The sequence below is a fragment of the Tachypleus tridentatus genome, chromosome 1, assembly GCF_004210375.1.
Source record: "Tachypleus tridentatus isolate NWPU-2018 chromosome 1, ASM421037v1, whole genome shotgun sequence".
Taxonomy (NCBI): domain Eukaryota; kingdom Metazoa; phylum Arthropoda; class Merostomata; order Xiphosura; family Limulidae; genus Tachypleus; species Tachypleus tridentatus.
In genome coordinates, this window is record NC_134825.1 from 25,984,006 (window position 1) to 26,011,226 (window position 27,221).

At 33.2% G+C, this 27,221-nt stretch overlaps 1 protein-coding gene across 1 annotated transcript in view; it reads right to left on the reverse strand.

The window, feature by feature from the left end:
• Positions 1-290: 290 nt before the first annotated feature.
• Positions 291-27,221, reverse strand: part of LOC143244982 (diuretic hormone class 2-like) — a 33,734-nt gene continuing 6,803 nt past the window's right edge. The window contains exon 4 of the mRNA XM_076490757.1: positions 291-554. Within this exon, the coding sequence (XP_076346872.1) occupies positions 416-554 (139 nt within the window). The 3' untranslated portion in view covers positions 291-415. The remainder of the gene's footprint in view (positions 555-27,221) is intronic.

Consider the following 27,221-nt stretch of genomic DNA (forward strand, 5'->3'; position numbering starts at 1 on the left):
GCAATACCAAAAGTTTAAATAGCAGTAGAATTAAAAACTTGTGTCATAAAATAAAAAAAATATCGTTACTTGTTGTGAGTAGTGAGTAAATAATTAATTAAAATAAAACAAAGCTTCGTATTTAAACAAATATAAGATTTAGATCACCGAGTAATAGAGAAACTAAATGAAAAACAATAACTAAATAAATGTATCCAGATATTTGTTACCCTTAAAATAAACGTCTTATATGATCTACCACAAAAGATGCTGTCAAAAAAATTAATAAAGAAAGAAAACCGTATTTTGTGCAGAAAGTACTTTATTTTTACAAGTACACTATATTACATTTATAATGTGGAACATCCACTTAAAATGCGATTTTTTAAAATTCTGTTTAAGACTTGGTATTTAACAATAGCTCAAATTCTATCATTCATTCTTCGTTGCTTACGTCGCGACGCCGCCTACCAGGTCCACCAGCGAAATTGGCAGCAGCTAATCCCATGAGATGTTTAGCAGCTTGGCTTCCAGAAAATTCACGGGACAATCCTAAGTCCAGTCCTCGCTTCTCACTAAATAATATCGGAATAAAAGATAATCAAAACATGTTGTATTGTTTATTTAACAACACATCAGGGGCTCGATTCCCCTCGTTGGACTCAGCAGATAGCTCAATGTGGCTTTGCTATAAGAGAAAAATACACATTTCATAAAAAAACTGTTCAATAAAACAGTATTACAGATAAATAGGGAATTTACTGTGTGATGTTTGCAGTTCATTACCTTTCAGTCAAAGATTTCTTAAATCAATTTGCATGTAAAAGGAAAATATTTTGTACATCCGAAGTAATATTTCTTTATTAAACTGTATTGTAAAAGAAAAACATTTCCTGTCCTGAAAAAGTCTTCGATCTGAAAGCTGCTTTGATACTTCAGAGAAATATTTAGCATTTGTTTACAGTTGTCTTCCTTTCGGCCCGGCATGGCCAGGCGCGTTAAGGCGTGCGTGCGACTCGTAATCTGAGGGTCGCGGGTTCGCATCCGCGTCGCGCCAAACATGCTCGCCCTCCCAGGGGGCGTTATAATGTTCCAGTCAATCCCACTATTCGTTGGTAAAAGAGTAGCCCAAGAGTTGGCGGTGGGGGGTGATGACTAGCTGCCTTCCCTCTAGTCTTACACTGCTAAATTAGGGACGGCTAGCGCAGATATCCCTCGAGTAGCTTTGTGCGAAATTCGAAAACAAACAAAAGTCTTCCTTTCTCTTTCAATTTTATCGTATATTTAAATGTTTATTAATAATATAAGTCATAACAGTTTCATAAGGATGTTCGTTTTTGTATGTATTTTCTCTGGCAATTCATTAGTTGTAAATATAGAGATATTAAAACACTAAATAACAAATCCAGTTTTTTACATACGTTTTTCCGCTTTTAGAAGCAAACAGACTATCTACTATTCCGTCCAATACTCGACTCACTTTATAAGGATATTCAATTTCCACTAGAGCGCGTTGGAAACTAAAAATAATTTAGACAATAGTGTGAAACAGAACAACTTCACAGGGATAGTTAAAGGTACATTTTGCGCACATTCAACTTTTTATTGAAGAATAAATCTGGATACAATTTATTTTCGTGACATTAAACACAGAAGATACTTCATAATTATTGGTGTTTTAGGAACATTTGTTTGTTTTTGAATTTCGCGCAAAGCTACTCAAGAGCTATCTGCGCTAACCGTCCTTGGTTTAGCAGTGTAAAACTAGAGGGAAGGTAGCTAGTCATCATCACCCACCGCTAACTCTTGAGCTACTCTTTTACCAATGAATAATCGGATTGACTGTCATATTATAACACCCCCACGCCTGAAATGGCGAGCGTGTTTTGTGCAATGGGGATTCGAATCCGCGATCCTCAGATTACGAGTCAAACGTCTTAACCTACCTGGCCATAAGGGGCCCATTTTGGGAACATAAGGAAACAAAGTGTAACGAGAAATTTTATTATCGAGAAATAAGTTTCTACGTAGATAGTTACCACCTCAAAATTAATCTTATTTCCCTTATCCAGATGTAGAGTTCCCTTGTTCGAGAATAATATGTACTTTCGCAAGGCCCAAAGACATAAATAAGTGTAGGATATCTGGACAATTTGTGAAGAACTCAAGAAATTTTATTGAGTTCTCTATAACCCATATACCTACAACTTATGGTGATTACCAATAGCCAATAATCCTACAAGTAATGCGTGCACTATTTCTGTGTAAAGCTGTACAAACTAAATTTCCATAAGTTTCCAGATTATCGACTAAGTCTGCGGAACAAATCACAGACCAATATATTCTGTCCGGTAAGGTTCTTCTGTACGTAGCTAAAAGCATATTTTGGTTATTTGTTGTAGTGATCGGCTCAAATAGACAGAGAAATTCCACTAGCTGAAGAGCGGAATGGACTCAGAGAACAACAGTTGATCAACTAGTATCATTAAACTAATGAAAATTGTGTTTATGCAACTTAACCAAAGTGAAGAAATCACGAGCATTTTAATTATGAGGTGAAAACCAACCTATTTCTAAATTGTTTTCACATTATGCATGCGATTTGTTTTTTTACCACATTTCTCTGATTTAAACGAAGGGTTTGCAATACGCTGGTAAAACAGAAATTATTATAATACAGAAAGGTTGTTTGTACGAAAATAAAAACATTCTTAGAAATATTTGAAAAGTATTTTCATAAACTCATTAATTATATTCTAACATATGCTCAGATTCAAATTATATGGCCCACATTGTGCAGTTTCGGAAATTTATGAAATGGACAAATCCATGTATTTAGAAATGATATAGTAAATTCACACCATCTCCTTTGGAAGGAAATATGTATGGAAATAAAAATAGGTTGTATTTCTCGAATGAAAGTTTTTGTTTCCTTTCTTCAGGCTACATGGTGGAAAACTGAACACAAAACATGAAACTCGCTTCAAATCCAACCTAATAAATGATTATACGTAATTGTATTAATATAGAAATGTGATACAGAAATTTACTTTGTCTACTGTCGTTAAATAGAGACTAATAGTTTTAGATAAAAGTATTTCATTAATGTAATTTTAAACGTAGCTCACGAACCCCAGGTTACATTACGATTCAAATCATAAACACTACAGTAAAAGCACCTGTAAAGCTTCATAATTACCGTTATGCTACAATCTAAATAATCTAAGTACGTCGTGCATAAAGATACGATATTTTTATGAAACATTCTAATCAGTACGTGTTTACATAAATCCTAATCATTTTTATCACTCTTATGTCAGTACAGATAATGTTCTACCGATCGCTAGAGGAAGAGAATTAAGCTCACATAAATATGTACTTCTTAATTAAAAGTGTTTGTTTGTTTTGAATTTCGCACAAAGCTACTCGAGGGCTATCTTCCAAAAATTAATAAAAGTTTTCGGTCAAATTAGCAATATTGAAAAGAAACATATTAAAATCTAAAACATTATTAAGCTTTATTTCGCATCAAAGCAAAGCAATATATTTAATATACAATACAACAGATGATCAAGCGATAACATTTTATTGTTCTTGGTCATATACAGAAAATGATCTGTTTTTTGTTTTGTTTGAATTTCGCACAAAGCTACTCGAGGACTATCTGCGCTAGCCGTCCCTAATTTAGCAGTGTAAGACTAGAGGGAAGGCAGCTAGTCATCACCATCCACCACCAACTCTTGGGTTACTCTTTTGCCAACGAATAGTAGGATTGATCGTCACATTATAACACTCCAACAGCTGAAAGGGCGAGCATGTTTGGCGCGACGGGGATGCGAACCCGCGACGCACAGATTACGAGTCGCAAGCCTTAACACGCTTACCCATGCCGGGCCAATTAAAAGTGAGTTTACAAAAATTAAAAATCCTTATATCTGTACAACACCATCCTGAGATATTGATGTTGTGGTTTTCAGCTATACATAAAACTACATTTTTACTGCAGTTCGAGGCTCTAAGTGACCTGATGAACAATAATATTACGAAAAGCTCTAAGTGACCTGATGAACAATAATATTACAAAAATAAAATCCAAATACTGTTACATCACACCCATCTACTTCTCATTTCTTCAATTGAGAGACGTTTTCTGTCTGTACGTAACAATATAAATGACTGAAGCACTTAGCTTCTATTTACAATGTACAATATGCAGTTAACGACAGAAACTCTTATTCCAAGAGACCTGGAATAAGCAGTTTTCCCTTTTAAAGCAATAGTAATTGGTTTGGATTCTATTTGATATTAGCAAATCCTTTTAAAATTACACCTCTCAGTTGGAGATACTAAAATGAGGTAATGTTAAGAACGGGTTTTCTCACCTGCAACTACTCAAGTGTTATTTTGACATTTAAATTGAATAGCGTCATTTTTACAGTAGTTGAAAATATTGATGCAATCATTAACCATTACTCTTTTACTACTTAGTAACTGTAAACCGAATAGGATTATATATAGTTGTAATTATAAACGTACGTTAGTTGAATGCGAAATACGAATTCTAAGCCAAGTATGTTAAAAAGGTTATAGAAGGTAATAACCTAAAGTAATATCAAGAAAAGATAACTTAACTTACCGGAGTGCTGTCTTCAAAATCTAGTGATTAAATCTAAAGTAATTCTAACTTACACAGTTTACTCTAAGTATGTTGTGTAATGAAATACCTCCTCGGTTCAATGGGATTGTTGTTAATAATTTAACCCTTTCGTGCGTAAGACATAAAGTATGTATGTACAATCAGATATATCATCCTATAGTATAACTGGAGTAAGAGTAAAGTATAACACTAATTTAAGGTGTATGTATAAGAGACTTATACTTCAAAATAATGAGAATATTCGATAACTTATCGATCTTGAGGCAAGAAAGCCGACAGGGCTATCGACAAGACTGGCATCAGGAGAAACATTACAATGAAACCAGTGATTACTGATACCTTGACCATAGTGTTCATCAAAGATAAAAGGACGTGTAGCACATGTTAATAACGGGATAATATAAAGTATATCACATAATAACCAATTTTGATTAGGTCTGCATATAGTAGAAAAACTGGATGGGGACATGCTGTTTAGATATATATTTCATTAAGTGGAAATGTCCATGTTTATATTAATATTGAACTTGTTTTTTATGTGGAATTACATCAACGTACAACCTATCCAAACTTTATCTAAAGTTGTGATTATCAAACTACAAACACCCACCTTAAGTAAAAATACAAAAGCCGCTATTAAACATAACTGTTTGTTTCCTAGTGAGTCTGCCCTCTTTCTATGATATCAACCCAAATAAGACTACCTGTCAACATCACTAGGATTTATAGTTTTATCAACGTAAACTTCCAACAATTTTTGATATGCCTCCTTATTTTATCATCACAACCAATCAACCCTATTGAAACAACAACACGATAAACAAAATTACAGTCTAGTATGACTGGTAGTCTGTGAAGTTAAGATCCTCGCAGTTAATGTAATGGGCTTTGTTGCCTCTATATCAAAGACTATGTGACTCTAACGGTCATGTAATATTCTGTACATTATTTGTCTTAGAATTTAGGGCAAAGTTACAGAAATGTGATATCAATCCATAGTTACACCAACAGTCTAAAAGCAAGACAAAAAGTGAACACCATCCGCCAACAAATCTTGAGATAATATTGTGTAATAGAATAGTTGTAAGTTAAGTCTCTCTTGAATGTCGTTGACTCCAATGAAAGGCAACTAGTAGCTAACTACGAATCGTTCAAATGACGTATTAGTCAAACAATTGATCTGGTAATAAGCGTTACATTCTGTTAAAACATATAACTCTATATACACCCAAAGGTTAAAAAAAATTGGGTTATATTTTTCAATTTTTCTGACAATTATTTATTGCTCACTGATAGTGCGTGTTCCTTAAATCTAAGACATTAATCTCGTCTGTCATAGATAGTACAACAGACGTTCTGTTGTACTTTGTTAGTAGCTCCTAAACTTAAAACCTAGAAAGCATATTTACACATACACATTAAAATGTGAAAGTTACTCTAACTATAATAAATATTATGAAACTATATTTCATTCATAAATGATTACAAATACACCGATACAAAATTCATATGTAATTTAGTTTCTTTTTTCTATGTAATATTACGTTTTTTAAAGGTATAACACTTTCTCATCCATTTTAAATATTTCAAATAAGAAAAAAGACATTGTATATTTTCAACTGTTGATTATAACGCGTTGTTACTGAAGTACTGATTTGATAGAACATATGAGTAAAGAGATGTGAATTTACCTCTAGAGTGATGCAGGGACTCAGCTGAAAGTTCCACTATTCTGCCAGGTAGGTACTTCAAACTGCTGATGGGACTCGTTCATTGCTTTTGATTGACTACCAGATATGCTAGGCTGGCCGCTTTTATAGAGAACTCATGTAGTGGGGAATGCAAGACTGACGTCCGTATGACGTCACGTAGACACTTTTTATTACTGGTTATTGAGAGCATAAATTCTGAAGAACAGTCTGGGCGGGACATGTTATATGTAGATATTGGACAATATTATGTATGCAAGTAGATTTTGTCATTAACCAAACTCCGCAAGTTAACGATAATGTTTTGTCATTAGTTTCTCACGCTGTTGTTCCTGTGATTTGAGATATAGAATTTATGAGCTTTATTATTAATAACATTCACAATATTGATGTTTCAGTGGTACTTAAACATATTGCTCTTTTACAGTATTACTTGTGAGCGTATTCATTAATCCCTTATTTCATAAAATAGGAGTTATTATTTCGTTCTTAGAACCTTTTAAAAATCCTTTGCATCATATTGCATTTGTGTCAAGCTAAAATATATCTAAACTTGCTATTATAATAATTAATTAATGTTTTTAATAACTTGCATTATAATGTAAAAAAAAAGCTAATACAATATTTTCTTATCACACTTTTTAAGAGATTTGTTTAGTTTGCTTTAGTATGTCGTCATCATTTATTGTTACGTATTATAATTTATCTCGGTCTCTTAGTTGTTGTGTTATGTATTAAAATTTAGAAATCCTGAAATATTTTAGTTTGGAAGCCAACTGAGTGTCTATATGTTTCAAATTTATTATAATTACCAAGAAGTTTGGTATACACAATTTTCTTTCTTAACACAAATATATACTTATGTATAATCATCACGGGTACACTTTTCTTGAAGGGAAAAAGCTAGCCGCTTTACTCGCATGTTTATTTTTTTTTACCGACGAAAACATGTAATGTCCTCGGGGTAATACTAACACCAAGAGTTCATTCACTAAAGTTTATTTTGAGTTTCGGGCAAAGCTACTCAAGGACTAACTGCACTAGTCTTCTTTAATGTAGCAGAGTAAGACTAAAGAGAAGGCAGCTAGTTATTACAACCCACCGTCAACTCTTGGGTTAATATTTTACCGTCATATTTATGAGATATGAGTTCGATTATTGTGATTGTGATTTCACTTTCTCTCACTATCTTTCTCTTGTAAACAGCAATAGAGGGAAGGTAGCTAGTCATCACAACGCTTCGCCAACTCTTGGGCTACTCTTTTACCAACAAATAGTGGGATTATTTGTCACTTCTAACGGTCCCAAGGCTGAAAGTGTAAACATATTTGGTGTGACGGGGATTCGAATCCACGGATTTCGAGTTGAGTGCCTAACCCACCTGGCCATACCGGGCCCAAGTTTGTAAAGTTCGAAATCTATAAACGTTTCGTGTCAAGTATCTCTAGTTTTCGAATAACAAGCGTTTGTCTTATTTATAGCTTCCGATATACTAACTGTAGCAAACAAACAATAATAATCGATTTTCTCTCCTCGCGTTACATTAGGTAATGATTCTCGAAAATTCAATTGTCGATTACACTCGTGTACATTTGCGCGACATTCTAAAAGAAGCAAACTGTCTAAGTGTATCATGCTAAATTTTGGCAGTATGTGGTTATGGTTTTATCTGTATGATATTTTGGTGTATGTACAAAGACTATTTTATACCATTTAATTAGAACAGACTGTCGCTGCTAACATTTTTAAATAAAAGTTATTTAGTTGTTATTAACGTATTCTTCTTCTTTAGTTTTCACATTTCCGTTCATTGTTTTTTGGTTATTTTGTCTTGGATCTATGGTTGTAGCACACAAACGACCTCTTATATCCTACTTTAGGTTTATCCTTATAATACAAGTATCTATTCAGCTTTATTCTGGTTGTATGATATTTTGCTGTAGTAATTTACGTACTGAGAGGGCCCTGCATGGCCAGATGGGTTAAGGCATTCGACTCGTAATCCGAGGGTTGTGGGTTCGAATCTCGGTCGCACCAAACATTCTCGCCCTTTCAGCCGTAGGGGCGTTATAATGTGACAGTCAATCAACTATTCATTGGTAAAAGAGTAGTCCAAGAGTTGGCGGTGGGTGGTGATGATAAGCTGTCTTTCTTCTTGTCTTACACTACTAAATTAGGGACGGCTAGCTCAGATAACGCTCGAGATCTTTGCGCGAAATTCAAAAACAAACAAACAAACATATTGAGAAAATATATTTAAGCTATTTTAAAAATTTCATTAACTAGACGAATTGCACTAAATAAACGTAATGGCTTCCTGAACAAGAAAAAGAATACAGACTTTAATTTTATTTTGTTTAAAATAAAAATAAAAATATTTTCATTCTGAGTTACGGTGAAATATATCAAGAATTACTTTGTCCAGATGAACCCTTTTTTAAACGCTTTCTGTTCTAGAATACACATATGACAATTGTTTTTATTAAGTATCAGTTTAACCATACCCTCTCCCTGCGACACAGCCTTTTGTCTGCGGAATTATAACGCTAAAAAACTGGGTTTCGATACCCGTTGTGGGTAGAACGGGGACAGCCCATTGTTTAGCTTTGCGTTGAACTTCAAACAACAGTACGACCTAATTGGTTACTTAATACTATAAATACTTGTTTTAACTATCAAAGCTATATGACATCGTTATTGCTAGGATGCACTTGTTCTAGAGAATTGGATTAAATATTTCGTTAAACAGGTGATTATGACATACAGGTAAACAAGTGTTAGGATTTGTAAGAGAAGCTTTAATGATTCAGTGTATATTCCATGAACTAATAAGTTCTGGAGTTAAAGATTCTCTTGTTAAAACTGAGATTGTTGTTATCGGATTTACGTTTCTTGTCACACCCGATTTTTTTCTGGACGTCGTACAGTAAACACGTTTTCTTTCTTATTGCCAGCAATAAACAGATCATAATAAAAACTGTTGATTGTATGATACTACAGCTGTTGTAAAATTCGTCGTTTTAATACACCTAGTGGGTGTACTTTTTCTTATAACAAAGCCATAACGGGCTATCTACTGAGTCCGCCGAAGATAATCGAACTCCTGATAATAGTGTTCTAAGTCCATAGTATTCATATTAATGAAACGGAACATTTGGTTCATATGTTTAAATTTTCAAGATGCTCGGAGTTGTTGTACGATGAATAGACACGTGTAAGAGCAGTCAAGAGGACAACAAACGTTGTTATATGTGTAGGCTATTTTTTACACTAAAATACAGATGTGGTAGGAAGATCTAGTGAATAAAGAAAAAAACTGATTATTTTTTATATTTCTAATGAGCTCTCATTGTTCCTGGTATTAATAACACCGTTATATATTTATCAACATGTCCATTCATGTTTCTGTTATTAATAGTAAGTGTCTATCTGATTATATTATTATTATAGATGTTAATTAGTATCTAAATTTTAACATTAACAGTTCCTAGAGCACAGAACGGAACGAGTTCCGTTTTCATCAAATAAATATAAATCGTGTTCTCTGGGTCAGTGAGTGCGTTAGTAGAGTGACAGTTTAATTCTTCTGAGATGAGGTGTAGTTGGTGTTGTTTAGCTGCCTTTCCTTCGGTCCGTCACTATATTATAAAAAAGTAATTATATGCCACGTTGTAATGAAATACTACTCCACTTTGTTTTGATTTTCTTTAAAGTTAGACTCACTAACCCTGCTTTAACTGACAAGATCTATGAAGAGTTTTGATTTCATGGGATCCCTTGTATTGAAGAGTTCGCTGTTATACGTAAATGTGTCAGAATAAGCTTTTTCACTTAACTGTGTTTTTATATCTTCACATACAAATACCTTGGTGTTAAGCATAACCAATAACAATAGACTGTTGATTAACTGTTTTGATATATGTCAAAACCCATGGAATTCTTGTATCAAATAGTAACATTCTTTCATATTTTATTTTACTACATGTTTACAGCTTTCACCGTAAAAAAGTATTTTCAAAATATTTTTCTTGCTAAAAATGCTGTAACTTGAAATGAACTGATCTTTATAATCAGCAAATAACTTCAACAAAATACTTCTATGATCTCTATACCTCTGAATAACGGGGCCTGGCATGGCCTAGCGCGTTAAGGCGTGCGCTTCGTAATCTGAGGGTCGCGGGTTCGCGCCCGAATCGCGTCCAACATGCTCGCCCTCCCAGCCGAGGGGGCGTTATAATGTACGGTCAATCCCACTTTTCGTTGGTAAAAGAGTAGCCCAAGAGTTGGCGGTGGGTGGTGATGACTAGCTGCCTTCCCTCTAGTCTTACACTGCTAAATTAGGGACGGCTAGCACAGATAGCCCTCGAGTAGCTTTGTGCGAAATACCAAAACAAACAAACAAAAGTCTTAGTTTCTCTTTCAATTTCATCTTATATTTAAATGTTTATTATAATATAAGTCATAACAGTTTCATAAGAATGTTCGTTTTTTGTATGTATTTTCTTTGACAATTCATTAGTTATAAATATAGAGATATTAAAACACTAAATAACAAATCCAGTTTTTTACGTACGTTTTTCCGCTTTTACAAGCAAACAGACTATCTACTAATCCGTCCAATACTCGACTCACTTTATAAGGATATTCAATTTCCACTAGAGCGCGTTGGAACCTAAAAATAATAAATCTGGATACAATTTATTTTCGTGACATTAAACACAGAGGGTACTTCATAATTATTGGTGTTTTAGGAACATTTGTTTGTTTTTGAATTTCGCGCAAAGCTACTCAAGAGCTATCTGCGCTAACCGTCTTTGGTTTAGCAGTGTAAAACTAGAGGAAGGTAGCTAGTCATCATCACCCACCGCTAACTCTTGAGCTACTCTTTTACCAATGAATAGTCGGATTGACTGTCATATTATAACACCCCCACGCCTGAAATGGCGAGCGTGTTTTGTGCAATGGGGATTCGAATCCGCGATCCTCAGATTACGAGTCAAACGTCTTAACCTACCTGGCCATAAGGGGCCCATTTTGGGAACATAAGAAAACAAAGTGTAACGAGAAATTTTATTATCGAGAAATAAATTTCTACGTAGATAGTTACCACCTCAAAATTAATGTTATTTTTCTTATCCAGATGTAGAGTTCCCTTGTTCGAGAATAATATGTACTTTCGCAAGGCCCAAAGACACAAATAAGTGTAGGACATCTGGACAATTTGTGAAGAACTCAAGAAATTTTATTGAGTTCTCTATAACCCATATACCTACAACTTATGGTGATTACCAATAGCCAATAATCCTACAAGAAATGCGTGCACTATTTCTGTGTAAAGCTGTACAAACTAAATTTCCATGAGTTTCCAGATTATCGACTAAGTCTGCGGAACAAATCACAGACCAATATATTCTGTCCGGTAAGGTTCTTCTGTACGTAGCTAAAAGCATATTTTGGTTATTTGTTGTAGTGATCGGCTCAAATAGATAGAGAACTTCCCCTAGCTGAAGAGCAGAACGGACTCAGAGAACAACAGTTGATCAACTAGTATCATTAAACTAATGAAAATTGTGTTTATGCAACTTAACCAAAGTGAAGAAATCACGAGCATTTTAATTATGAGGTGAAAACCAACCTATTTCTAAATTGTTTTCACATTATGCATGCGATTTGTTTTTTTACCACATTTCTCTGATTTAAACGAAGGGTTTGCAATACGCTGGTAAAACAGAAATTATTATAATACAGAAAGGTTGTTTGTACGAAAATAAAACATTCTTAGAAATATTTGAAAAGTATTTTCATAAACTCATTAATTATATTCTAACATATGCTCAGATTCAAATTATATGGCCCACATTGTGCAGTTTCGGAAATTTATGAAATGGACAAATCCATGTATTTAGAAATGATATAGTAAATTCACACCATCTCCTTTGGAAGGAAATATGTATGGAAATAAAAATAGGTTGTATTTCTCGAATGAAAGTTTTTGTTTCCTTTCTTCAGACTACATGGTGGAAAACTGAACACAAAACATGAAACTCGCTTCAAATCCAACCTAATAAATGATTATACGTAATTGTATTAATATAGAAATGTGGTACAGAAATTTACTTTGTCTACTGTCGTTAAATAGAGACTAATAGTTTTAGATAAAAGTATTTCATTAATGTAATTTTAAACGTAGCTCACGAACCCCAGGTTACATTACGATTCAAATCATAAACATTACAGTAAAAGCACCTGTAAAGCTTCATAATTACCGTTATGCTACAATCTAAATAATCTAAGTACGTCGTGCATAAAGATACGATATTTTTATGAAACATTCTAATCAGTACGTGTTTACATAAATCCTAATCATTTCTATCACTCTTATGTCAGTACAGATAATGTTCTACCGATCGCTAGAGGAAGAGAATTAAGCTCACATAAATATGTACTTCTTAATTAAAAGTGTTTGTTTGTTTTGAATTTCGCACAAAGCTACTCGAGAGCTATCTTCCAAAAATTAATAAAAGTTTTCGGTCAAATTAGCAATATTGAAAAGAAACATATTAAAATCTAAAACATTATTAAGCTTTATTTCGCATCAAAGCAAAGCAATATATTTAATATACAATACAACAGATGATCAAGCGATAACATTTTATTGTTCTTGGTCATATACAGAAAATGATCTGTTTTTTGTTTTGTTTGAATTTCGCACAAAGCTACTCGAGGACTCTCTGCGCTAGCCGTCCCTAATTTAGCAGTGTAAGACTAGAGGGAAGGCACCTAGTCATCACCATCCACCACCAACTCTTGGGCTACTCTTTTGCCAACGAATAGTAGGATTGATCGTCACATTATAACACTCCAACAGCTGAAAGGGCGAGCATGTTTGGCGCGACGGGGATGCGAACCCGCGACCCACAGATTACGAGTCGCAAGTCTTAACACGCTTACCCATGCCGGGCCAATTAAAAGTGAGTTTACAAAAATTAAAAATCCTTATATCTGTACAACACCATCCTGAGATATTGATGTTGTGGTTTTCAGCTATACATAAAACTACATTTTTACTGCAGTTCGAGGCTCTAAGTGACCTGATGAACAATGATATTACGAAAAGCTCTAAGTGACCTGATGAACAATGATATTATGAAAATAAAATCCAAATACTGTTACATCACACCCACCTACTTATCATTTCTTCAATTGAAAGACGTTTTGTGTCTCTACGTAACAATATAAATGACTGAAGCACTTAGCTTCTATTTATAATGTACAATATGCAGTTAACGACAGAAACTCATATTCCAAGAGACCTGGAATAAGCAGTTTTCCCTTTTAAAGCAATAATAATTGGTTTGGATTCTATTTGATATTAGCAAATCCTTTTAAAATTACACCTCTCAGTTGGAGATACTAAAATGAGGTAATGTTAAGAACGGGTTTTCTCACCTGTAACTACTCAAGTGTTATTTTGACATTTAAATTGAATAGCGTCATTTTTACAGTAGTTGAAAATATTGATGCAGTCATTAACCATTACTCTTTTACTACTTAGTAACTGAAAACCTAATAAGATTATATATAGTTGTAATTATAAACGTCCGTTAGTTGAATGCGAAATACGAATTCTAAGCCAAGTATGTTAAAAAGGTTATAGAAGGTAATAATCTAAAGTAATATCAATAAAAGATAACTTAACTTACCGGAGTGCTGTCTTCAAAATCTAGTGATTAAATCTAAAGTAATTCTAACTTACACAGTTTACTCTAAGTATGTTGTGTAATGAAATACCTCCTCGGTTCAATGGGATTGTTGTTAATAATTTAACCCTTTCGTGCATAAGACATAAAGTATGTATGTACAATCAGATATATCATCCTATAGTATAACTGGAGTAAGAGTAAAGTATAACACTAATTTAAGGTGTATGTATAAGAGACTTATACTTCAAAATAATGAGAATATTCGATAACTTATCGATCTTGAGGCAAGAAAGCCGACAGGGCTACCGACAAGACTGGCATCAGGAGAAACATTACAATGAAACCAGTGATTACTGATACCTTGACCATAGTGTTCATCAAAGATAAAAGGACGTGTAGTACATGTTAATAACGGGATAATATAAAGTATATCACATAATAACCAATTTTGATTAGGTCTGCATATAGTAGAAAAACTGGATGGGGACATGCTGTTTAGATATATATTTCATTAAGTGGAAATGTCCATGTTTATATTAATATTGAACTTGTTTTTTATGTGGAATTACATCAACGTACAACCTATCAAACTTTATCTAAAGTTGTGATTATCAAACTACAAACACCCACCTTAAGTAAAAATACAAAAGCCGCTATTAAACATAACTGTTTGTTTCCTAGTGAGTCTGCCCTCTTTCTATGATATCAACCAAAATAAGACTACCTGTCAACATCACTAGGATTTATAGTTTTATCAACGTAAACTTCCAACAATTTTTGATATGCCTCCTTATTTTATCATCACAACCAATCAACCCTATTGAAACAACAACACTATAAACAAAATTACAGTCTAGTATGACTGGTAGTCTGTGAAGTTAAGATCCTCGCAGTTAATGTAATGGGCTTTGTTGCCTCTGTATCAAAGACTATGTGACTCTAACGGTCATGTAATATTCTGTACATTATTTGTCTTAGAATTTAGGGCAAAGTTACAGAAATGTGATATCAATCCATAGTTACACCAACAGTCTAAAAGCAAGACAACAAGTGAACACCATCCGCCAACAAATCTTGAGATAATATTGTGTAATAGAATAGTTGTAAGTTAAGTCTCTCTTGAATGTCGTTGACTCCAATGAAAGGCAACTAGTAGCTAACTACGAATCGTTCAAATGACGTATTAGTCAAACAATTGATCTGGTAATAAGCGTTACATTCTGTTAAAACATATAACTCTATATACACCCAAAGGTTAAAAAAATTGGGTTATATTTTTCAATTTTTCTGACAATTATTTATTGCTCACTGATAGTGCGTGTTCCTTAAATCTAAGACATTAATCTCGTCTGTCATAGATAGTACAACAGACGTTCTGTTGTACTTTGTTAGTAGCTCCTAAACTTAAAACCTAGAAAGCATATTTACACATACACATTAAAATGTGAAAGTTACTCTAACTATAATAAATATTATGAAACTATATTTCATTCATAAATGATTACAAATACACCGATACAAAATTCATATGTAATTTAGTTTCTTTTTTCTATGTAATATTACGTTTTTAAAGGTATAACACTTTCTCATCCATTTTAAATATTTCAAATAAGAAAAAAGACATTGTATATTTTCAACTGTTGATTATAACGCGTTGTTACTGAAGTACTGATTTGATAGAACATATGAGTAAAGAGATGTGAATTTACCTCTAGAGTGATGCAGGGACTCAGCTGAAAGTTCCACTATTCTGCCAGGTAGGTACTTCAAACTGCTGAAGGGACTCGTTCATTGCTTTTGATTGACTACCAGATATGCTAGGCTGGCCGCTTTATAGAGAACTCATGTAGTGGGGAATGCAAGACTGACGTCCGTATGACGTCACGTAGACACTTTTATTACTGGTTATTGAGAGCATAAATTCTGAAGAACAGTCTGGGCGGGACATGTTATATGTAGATATTGGACAATATTATGTATGCAAGTAGATTTTGTCATTAACCAAACTCCGCAAGTTAACGATAATGTTTTGTCATTAGTTTCTCATGCTGTTGTTCCTGTGATTTGAGATATAGAATTTATGAGCTTTATTATTAATAACATTCACAATATTGATGTTTCAGTGGTACTTAAACATATTGCTCTTTTACAGTATTACTTGTGAGCGTATTCATTAATCACTTATTTCATAAAATAGGAGTTATTATTTCGTTCTTAGAACCTTTTAAAAATCCTTTGCATCATATTGCATTTGTGTCAAGCTAAAATATATCTAAACTTGCTATTATAATAATTAATTAATGTTTTTAATAACTTGCATTATAATGTAAAAAAAAAGCTAATACAATATTTTCTTATCACACTTTTTAAGAGATTTGTTTAGTTTGCTTTAATATGTCGTCATCATTTATTGTTACGTATTATAATTTATCTCGGTCTCTTAGTTGTTGTGTTATGTATTAAAATTTAGAAATCCTGAAATATTTTAGTTTGGAAGCCAACTGAGTGTCTATATGTTTCAAATTTATTATAATTACCAAGAAGTTTGGTATACACAATTTTCTTTCTTAACACAAATATATACTTATGTATAATCATCACGGGTACACTTTTCTTGAAGGGAAAAAGCTAGCCGCTTTACTCGCATGTTTATTTTTTTTTACCGACGAAAACATGTAATGTCCTCGGGGTAATACTAACACCAAGAGTTCATTCACTAAAGTTTATTTTGAGTTTCGGGCAAAGCTACTCAAGGACTAACTGCACTAGTCTTCTTTAATGTAGCAGAGTAAGACTAAAGCGAAGGCAGCTAGTTATTACAACCCACCGTCAACTCTTGGGTTAATATTTTACCGTCATATTTATGAGATATGAGTTCGATTATTGTGATTGTGATTTCACTTTCTCTCACTATCTTTCTCTTGTAAACAGCAATAGAGGGAAGGTAGCTAGTCATCACAACGCTTCGCCAACTCTTGGGCTACTCTTTTACCAACAAATAGTGGGATTATTTGTCACTTCTAACGGTCCCAAGGCTGAAAGTGTAAACATATTTGGTGTGACGGGGATTCGAATCCACGGATTTCGAGTTGAGTGCCTAACCCACCTGGCCATACCGGGCCCAAGTTTGTAAAGTTCGAAATCTATAAACGTTTCGTGTCAAGTATCTCTAGTTTTCGAATAACAAGCGTTTGTCTTATTTATAGCTTCCGATATACTAACTGTAGCAAACAAACAATAATAATCGATTTTCTCTCCTCGCGTTACATTAGGTAATGATTCTCGAAAATTCAATTGTCGATTACACTCGTGTACATTTGCGCGACATTCTAAAAGAAGCAAACTGTCTAAGTGTATCATGCTAAATTTTGGCAGTATGTGGTTATGGTTTTATCTGTATGATATTTTGGTGTATGTACAAAGACTATTTTATACCATTTAATTAGAACAGACTGTCGCTGCTAACATTTTTTAAATAAAAGTTATTTAGTTGTTATTAACGTATTCTTCTTCTTTAGTTTTCACATTTCCGTTCATTGTTTTTTGGTTATTTTGTCTTGGATCTATGGTTGTAGCACACAAACGACCTCTTATATCCTACTTTAGGTTTATCCTTATAATACAAGTATCTATTCAGCTTTATTCTGGTTGTATGATATTTTGCTGTAGTAATTTACGTAATGAGAGGGCCCTGCATGGCCAGATGGGTTAAGGCGTTCGACTCGTAATCCGAGGGTTGTGGGTTCGAATCTCGGTCGCACCAAACATTCTCGCCCTTTCAGCCGTAGGGGCGTTATAATGTGACAGTCAATCAACTATTCATTGGTAAAAGAGTAGTCCAAGAGTTGGCGGTGGGTGGTGATGATAAGCTGTCTTTCTTCTTGTCTTACACTACTAAATTAGGGACGGCTAGCTCAGATAACGCTCGAGATCTTTGCGCGAAATTCAAAAACAAACAAACAAACATATTGAGAAAATATATTTAAGCTATTTTAAAAATTTCATTAACTAGACGAATTGCACTAAATAAACGTAATGGCTTCCTGAACAAGAAAAGAATACAGACTTTAATTTTATTTTGTTTAAAATAAAAATAAAAATATTTTCATTCTGAGTTACGGTGAAATATATCAAGAATTACTTTGTCCAGATGAACCCTTTTTAAACGCTTTCTGTTCTAGAATACACATATGACAATTGTTTTTATTAAGTATCAGTTTAACCATACCCTCTCCCTGCGACACAGCCTTTTGTCTGCGGAATTATAACGCTAAAAACTGGGTTTCGATACCCGTTGTGGGTAGAACGGGGACAGCCCATTGTTTAGCTTTGCGTTGAACTTCAAACAACAGTACGACCTAATTGGTTACTTAATACTATAAATACTTGTTTTAACTATCAAAGCTATATGACATCGTTATTGCTAGGATGCACTTGTTCTAGAGAATTGGATTAAATATTTCGTTAAACAGGTGATTATGACATACAGGTAAACAAGTGTTAGGATTTGTAAGAGAAGCTTTAATGATTCAGTGTATATTCCATGAACTAATAAGTTCTGGAGTTAAAGATTCTCTTGTTAAAACTGAGATTGTTGTTATCGGATTTACGTTTCTTGTCACACCCGATTTTTTTCTGGACGTCGTACAGTAAACACGTTTTCTTTCTTATTGCCAGCAATAAACAGATCATAATAAAAACTGTTGATTGTATGATACTACAGCTGTTGTAAAATTCGTCGTTTTAATACACCTAGTGGGTGTACTTTTTCTTATAACAAAGCCATAACGGGCTATCTACTGAGTCCGCCGAAGATAATCGAACTCCTGATAATAGTGTTCTAAGTCCATAGTATTCATATTAATGAAACGGAACATTTGGTTCATATGTTTAAATTTTCAAGATGCTCGGAGTTGTTGTACGATGAATAGACACGTGTAAGAGCAGTCAAGAGGACAACAAACGTTGTTATATGTGTAGGCTATTTTTTACACTAAAATACAGATGTGGTAGGAAGATCTAGTGAATAAAGAAAAAAACTGATTATTTTTTATATTTCTAATGAGCTCTCATTGTTCCTGGTATTAATAACACCGTTATATATTTATCAACATGTCCATTCATGTTTCTGTTATTAACAGTAAGTGTCCATATGATTATATTATTATTATAGATGTTAATTAGTATCTAAACTTTAACATTAACAGTACCTAGAGCCCAGAACGGAACGAGTTCCGTTTTCATCAAATAAATATAAATCGTGTTCTCTGGGTCAGTGAGTGCGTTAGTAGAGTGACAGTTTAATTCTTCTGAGATGAGGTGTAGTTGGTGTTGTTTAGCTGACTTTCCTTCGGTCCGTCACTATATTATAAAAAAGTAATTATATGCCACGTTGTAATGAAAGACTACTCCACTTTGTTTTGATTTTCTTTAAAGTTAGGCTCACTAACCCTGCTTTAACTGACAAGATCTATGAAGAGTTTTGATTTCATGGGATCCCTTGTGTTGAAGAGTTCGCTGTTATACGTAAATGTGTCAGAATAAGCTTTTTCACTTAACTGTGTTTTTATATCTTCACATACAAATACCTTGGTGTTAAGCATAACCAATAACAATAGACTGTTGATTAACTGTTTTGATATTTGTCAAAACCCATGGAATTCTTGTATCAAATAGAAACATTCTTTCATATTTTATTTTACCACATGTTTACAGCTTTCACCGTAAAAAAGTATTTTCAAAATATTTTTCTTGCTGAAAATGCTGTAACTTGAAATGAACTGATCTTTATAATCAGCAAATAACTTCAACAAAATACTTCTATGATCTTTATACCTCTGAATAACGGGGCCTGGCATGGCCTAGCGCGTTAAGGCGTGCGCTTCGTAATCCGAGGGTCGCGGGTTCGCGCCCGAATCGCGCCAAACGTGCACACCCTCCCAGCCGTGGGGGCGTTATAATATGCGGTCAATCCCACTTTTCGTTGGTAAAAGAGTAGCCCAAGAGTTGGCGGTGGGTGGTGATGACTAGCTGCCTTCTCTCTAGTCTTACACTGCTAAATTAGGGACGGCTAGCACAGATAGCCCTCGAGTAGCTTTGTGCGAAATTCCAAAAACAAACAAACAAACCTCTGAATAATTCATTGGTAAGTTTGAGATGGGTTTTAGGTGCTAAAATTCAAAATTCGTTTTCCCGTAGATAGTACGTTTGTGTAGCTTTATGCAAAACTACACAAACACTACGTATTTATCTTAAAGATATATGCTTACGATATATGCATGCTTTACACCTAGTTGGAGAGTGAACAATTTATAATAAACTGGAAAACGTTTTCTGATGTAAGCCTGTCTTAAAATACAATAGTTTTGAAGAATAACACTTGTTGATATATTAAAATGTAATAAATATTGTAGTGTTACTTAAATTCGAAAGTTTTAAAAATTGCTATAATAAATAAACATTCTATCGACAATTTTTACATTACACTATATCTGTTTAACATTGTGCGACGTGGTAACTGACGGTCATTTACGCAACCAAGCGATTATTTTAACAGCATAACCATCAAAGATCGGTGCTCTGTTTGATTATTAAAATTCATAAAGACAGCAAAAGTTCTTTTTTATTATTGTTTAATAGTAATATTTATTATATCAGATACACTAACTATCTTTAGGCACTGTTTATGGAGGCATATGGTGTAAGGAGTTTGACTGATAACCCGTTGTTGTCCATTTTTAATAGTTAGTTTCCTAATTTGTTTTTACGTGTTTCGTTAATATTAAATGAATGTATTCAGTGAATAATAGTTTTAGATGTGAAACTTTGTAGGTTTCAACACGTATAGCTGTTTCTAATTTTGAAATTCACATTTTAATTTTTCTCTCGTTTTACAGGTATCCTCACTCTGTAAATTATACCCTTTAACACATTCCTTTAAATGTAAAATATACACTATTATTCTTATTGGTTATGTCGTATTATTTTATATTCCATTTACTGAATTAAAGTCCACAGTTTCATGTATTCAAACACAATTTATATTAAAATGGTATATTTGTACATGCTTTAAAACATTTTGTTTTACTTAATAAGAATAAGGCTAAAGTTAAATAGTAGAATTAAACTTAGAATTGAAGTTTAGTTGGAAAGCGTTTTGTTTGTTTAAGTTAATAACAATTATGCTATTGGTTGTGTTTAAAATGTTGTCTATCTTTAATTAACTTGATTCCGTTTTTAAAAAATATATTATCTTCACAATCTTAAACAATTTAAGTTTTATTCTAAATCTTCGAAGTTCTGAAATACATGAAATCAGAATTCTTTATCATATATGCTCTTCTTTCTCTTTCTCAATAAGAGGTCAAAACAACCTTAAGAATGTTTAAAGTGGGTACTTGACGTCAGACAGTTAATGTCTAATTATTGTTACAGTTTAGTTTACATGTTTCTGTGATATAAATTTTCAGTAAGTGTAAAAATATCTTTAAAAAATTGAAGAGTTGTCAGCATTTCTTATAAGAAATGAGAAATTAATCACAAAACCATTGGTAGAGATAAGCACTTCTGAAGTAAGACTGATTTATAAAAGTTAAAATAAATTTATGTTGTAAATAGTTTAGCTCATAACACAGAAAATATGTTTATATATGTATATAAATACAAGCTTTGCAATTTATAGTTTTTACAATTTAGATCAAACTCTAAAAAACAAAAAGATAGCTATTGAACTATGCATACCTATACAAGTTACAAACTAAAGGTGTTTTTGATAAAACTGTACTTCTAAAACAGTGGTTTTTACTTGTAATGTTTTAGAAGGTATAATTAAATTTAAAAGTAAAAACTACAAAGCTGAAGAAGTGATACATTGAGACAGCCTACAATAAGCTAATTATGGTATTGAACTGTCCATTTGTAGAAACGCCATCCAATTTAGCAACACTAACTTTAAGAAACGCAGTTTGCTAAATATTAACAGTATATACGTTAGTTTACATTGAAGTCTGTATGGTGTCTTACCAAAGCATGGTAACACTTTCTGCCTATGAAGTCTGTATGGTGTCTTACCAAAGTATAGTAACACTTTCTGCCTATCCAAGTTTGTAAAACACATGTGATATAGTTAAATATACAAATGAAAACTATAAACATAAGTTAAGACAAGTGGGGATCTGTCTGCAACGCTAAAAAAGATAGTAATTCTGTCGACCTAAAGAAACATTGTTCGCTTTTATAAAACATACACAATACGCCTAGTAAGACTATATGCCTATAGAAACATTACATTTACTAATACCATCTACCTATTGAACCTTAGTAATGCTACCCGCTTATAAACCTCAATAACACAATCCGAGTATTCTAACAACCTCTCTTGTATGGAACTGTGATGTTACCAGTCCCCGAAGACAGCAAAATGTAAAAATAAACCTAACAACTCGCCCTGTGGTACCGCTTCTTGGAACTATGACAGGACAGATCTACTGCATTTCTGTTCCTGGTTAGTCATCCATAGTCAAACGGATAGATCTCCCAATCATCACTGGTATAACGTTCTTAAAAAAAAAAAAAACAAAGTAAGAAAACTTACTATGCTGTAGAAATATTGGGTGTTTCTGTGTCTACTTTTAAACACACTATGAGGTGAGACAATGTGTTTAAGAACTCACCTTCCCCACTTGTTTTGATTTTCCATGATCATAAACTTGTTTAACTTTGGTGTTTTGGATTTTACTTGATAAACAGAATATCTTCAACGCTTTTTGAGTGCTGTTACCAGAAGTTTTAATCCATTATGACTATAGGTGTTTAATCAGGAATGGAAATATATTTAAATTATTATAATTTCTTTAATGTTTAATAGTGATACTTGATACTACCTGTTAGAAATAATCGTAACTGATAATTGTTGAGCTAGTTATATACATGTACATATATATTTATTGCTTCTTTGTTGAATGCCGTGCTAAGATACTCGAAAGCCATATGTGCTACCTGTCTCGAATTTAGAAGTGATTTAATAGGGGGAAAGCAGTTAATCATCACCAACCACTCGAACTACTTTCTACGAACGAAAAGAGAGATTGACTATCGAATTATAACGCCCCTGAACTGAAAGTGTGAGTATCATACACAAAACATTTTAAAGAGGTTCCGGCAGAAGTGTATAACATGTTTGGTGAATAGATCACAATCATATATAGAATATAATTTAACACTAGTACGTATCATGGTAAAGATAGTTATTACGCTCGAACATATGACTGATAAAAATATATATATATATGTAGGTGCGTGTACAATATTCATGAGGTCCCTTGGGTTGCATCCCCTCACTACCTCATTACTCCCTCTTGAATAAAATAAAATAATACGTGCTGTAAATGCAGCGTAGCAGTGACGGTCAAATTCCAGTATCAAACCAGAAAGTCTCGTGCGCTGGTGGTGAGCGGTGGTGACTAGTTACTTTCCATCTTGTATACCACTTAAACATTAAGAAAGGTTAGCATGGATAAATAACCGAAACAAGACGCTTCCTTCGTACATTTACAAAACATTGTACATCTCTTTCCTATATTTTTATTACATGGGACATATTAAGAACAGGTTGTAGTCTTAGTGTATTTGATTTTAATTAATTACAAATCTTACTCTCATAATTAATTTAAAATCTTACTCCCACAGTTAATTACAAGTCTTACTCCCATAATTAATTACAAATCTTACTCTCATAATTAATTACAAATCTTACTTCTACATTTGAAAATCGTATTATTTAATTTCTGAGCACAGACTCTACTGAGCCTTAGTATTCAATCTTGTTTCCTCAAATAAGCTATTTGTTAACTGAGTTGTAACTTTCAGATTTATAGTTCTATTGAATTGGCTTTTTGTCCCAGCAGTTAGTTAATTTCTTTTCAAACAATACAACTTAATCAAATGTGGTTTCAAATACCTAAAATTATATTATAAAGACGTATTTACATATATAAAATTTACAATATGTTTAAAAACATAAGAGCAGATGTCCCACTTAAAATATTACTGAACTCAATTTAAAAAAATTATTTTAACTCATCTATAATATATATTAGTTAACATTTTGAAAACTTAAGCTACATCTATTCTTAAACCAATCGTATCTTCTCAGAAACGTCTGTAACGTACTTTTGGCAACGTTAACGTTTGAAAACGATATTTATAGTTTACTTTTTGTAATTTTTATATATATTTCAATCATTAAATTTCAAAACGTACTTGCATATTGTGAACGCGAACGAGCTAAACTAAAGTATTTAATGATCACTTCATTTTACTATCCAAATAAGTCAAGCATTTATAAAAAATATCTTATACATCGGATAGTTTTGTTAACTTCAGTTTTTGTATGCCTTTCCCATTTGAAATTTGATTGTCCATAAATGCTTCTATAACTCTTTCATTGTAAACACAATTTTCAAGCTGATGTAAGGTTTGCAAGGACCAACGTGATGGAGTGTAAACATAGAGAGAAATTTAGCAACAATCATTCGTCACTTCAGTGATATAACTCCTTTTTAGAACAGCGTTTAGGCATTCCATAGTTTTAAATCATAGTGTTTTTTGTATAATCAGTCAATAATATAATGTTAACGCATTATATTGCGATATCTTACAACATTATGTTATCTTAGTAAGAAACAAATCTATTTCTGTCTCTTTATAGTTCCAAAGCGGTATGTCCGCGAACTTAGGCCGCTGAAAACCAGGTTTTGATACCTATGGTGGACCGAGCACAGATGTCTCCCAATGGCATTGTGATATGTCTGCTGACTTACAACGCCAGAAAATGGATTTTGATGCCCGTGGTTGGCAAAGCAGAGATAGCCCATTGTGTAGTTTTGCAGTTAACTACAAATAAACTTTCTTTAGACATAAGAATGTTAAATATCCTTCTATATACGTGTGTGTGTGTGTGGAAATGAAACATTTTTTTTTATAAATTTTAACTTTATTTGTCCCCCGCTGATACAGCTGTAAGTCTACGAATTTACAACGCTAAAATCAGGAGTTCGATTCTACTTAGTTGACTCAGCATATATCCTGATATGGCTTTGCTATAATAAAACAGACATATACACGCAACTTTATTTATGTTACGTGCGTATTGTTTTAACAGTTGTTTTTTTATATTATAATATTTCCGTTGCATGGGAAATTTCAGAATATTATCCTATTTTAAATATTTTATAAAATTGACATAAAGAATAAAAAATATTCGAACACATCAGAGAGTTAATATAAGAATATGTTACACATATTTATCTGTACATATGCCCAATAATTTCATTATTGTTTTTTAAATGTGTGATAGTAATTTGTAATGAAATAAATATTATTTAAATTATTGGAATGAATCATTATAAGTACCCTTACTCGGGAATAATTGAAATTAGTTTTATTGTTGTTTTTAGTTTTGTGTTTTTTTTGTGAATTGGATTTATATCTACAGAAAGTTAAAATGGTTTGGTAAATATAATTTAAGTTATAAATATATTAAGTTCTCAAAGCATTCTTGGACTTTAGAGGTATTAAACCGTCAGGTGATTTTCGTTCTTCCAGAAAGTAACTTGTCAGTTATAAAGGGGTTAAATGAAATTCGAACTGAGCTTCTCGCTTGTAACTTGATCCCTAGAGATTTCACTTGTCAGTTGCAGATAATGTATCCATTTCAAAACGGAAACCAATTTAGATGAAGTATTCAGATATGTAATCTTGAAAACGACTACATAAGATTAATAGATGTCATATCCTACAAAGAATTCGTATAGGCGTAATAGACATGAAACCATACAAAGGATTCCGTAGCTCCTACAATCATGAGATCTTAGAAACGACTCCATAAGCCCAATATACATAAGATCCTATAAAAAGACCGTGCGGCCCAGCATGGCCAGCTGATTAGAGCGCTCGACTCGTAATCTGAGGGTCGTGGGCTTGAATCTCCGTCACACCTACCATGCTCGCCGTGAGAACGTTATAATGTGACGCTCATTGGTACAAGAGCAGTGCAAGACTTACCGTTTGGTGGTGCTTGTTTTCTCGAATTTCGCGCAAAGCTGCACATGGGCTATCTGCGTTAGCTGTCCCTAATTCAGCAGTGTAAGAGTGGAGGAAAAGCAGCTAGTCATCACCACCGACCGCCAACTCTTGAGTTTCCCTTTTACCAACGAATAGTGGGATTAACCGTTACATTATTAAGCTCCTACGGCTGAAAGGGCGAGCATTTTGGTCCGATGGGGAATCGAACACTCGACCGTTAGATTACGAGTCGAACGCCTTAATCAACCTAAGGTAGGTGGTGATGACTAGCTGCCTTCCCTCTAGTTATACACTGCTAAATTAGGGACGACTAGAGCAAAATTCAAAAACAAATAAAAGACTGTACCTGTTATCGAAAGTTCAGATTGATGTATTCTTCAACCACGTCCAGGAATAACTTTTAAAGAAAGAATGTAGAGTGTGTGTTTAGTGTTTACAAGAAAGAGTCTAAAGTGTGTGCTTAGTTTTTTAAAAAGAAAGTGTAGAGTGTATGTTTAGTTTTTTAAAGAAAGAGTGTAAATTGTGTGTTTAGTTTTTTAAAGAAAGAGTGTAGATTGTATGTTTAGTTTTTTGTAAATTGTGTGTTTAGTTTTTAAAGAAAGAGTGTAAATTGATTTTAGTTTTTTAAAGAAAGAGTGTAGATTGTGTGTTTAGTTTTTTAAAGAAAGAGTGTAGATTGTGTGTTTAGTTTTTTAAAGAAAGAGTGTAGATTGTGTGTTTAGTTTTTTAAAGAAAGAGTGTAGATTGTGTGTTTAGTTTTTAAAGAAAGTGTAGAGTGTGTGTTTAGTTTTTTCCATGTTTCGTAGAGTTATGATTTAAGTGACATTTTGCTATTAGTATAAAAGTAGCTTAGATGTAAGTAAATCTACAGTAAGAATACATCACAATTACTTTGCATTATTGAATGAAGTCGTTGTCAATGTTGTAACGTCAATACTGTTATTCAGTTAGTTGAGATAACTCAGAAGAAGCTGGTCTTTCGCATATTCAGAGCCTTCACGCGTTATTGTTGAATTGTTTCAACTCATAGCATAAAATAACCAAATTAGCGTACTCGTAACAAACCAGGAGGTTAAAACGTAGACTGTA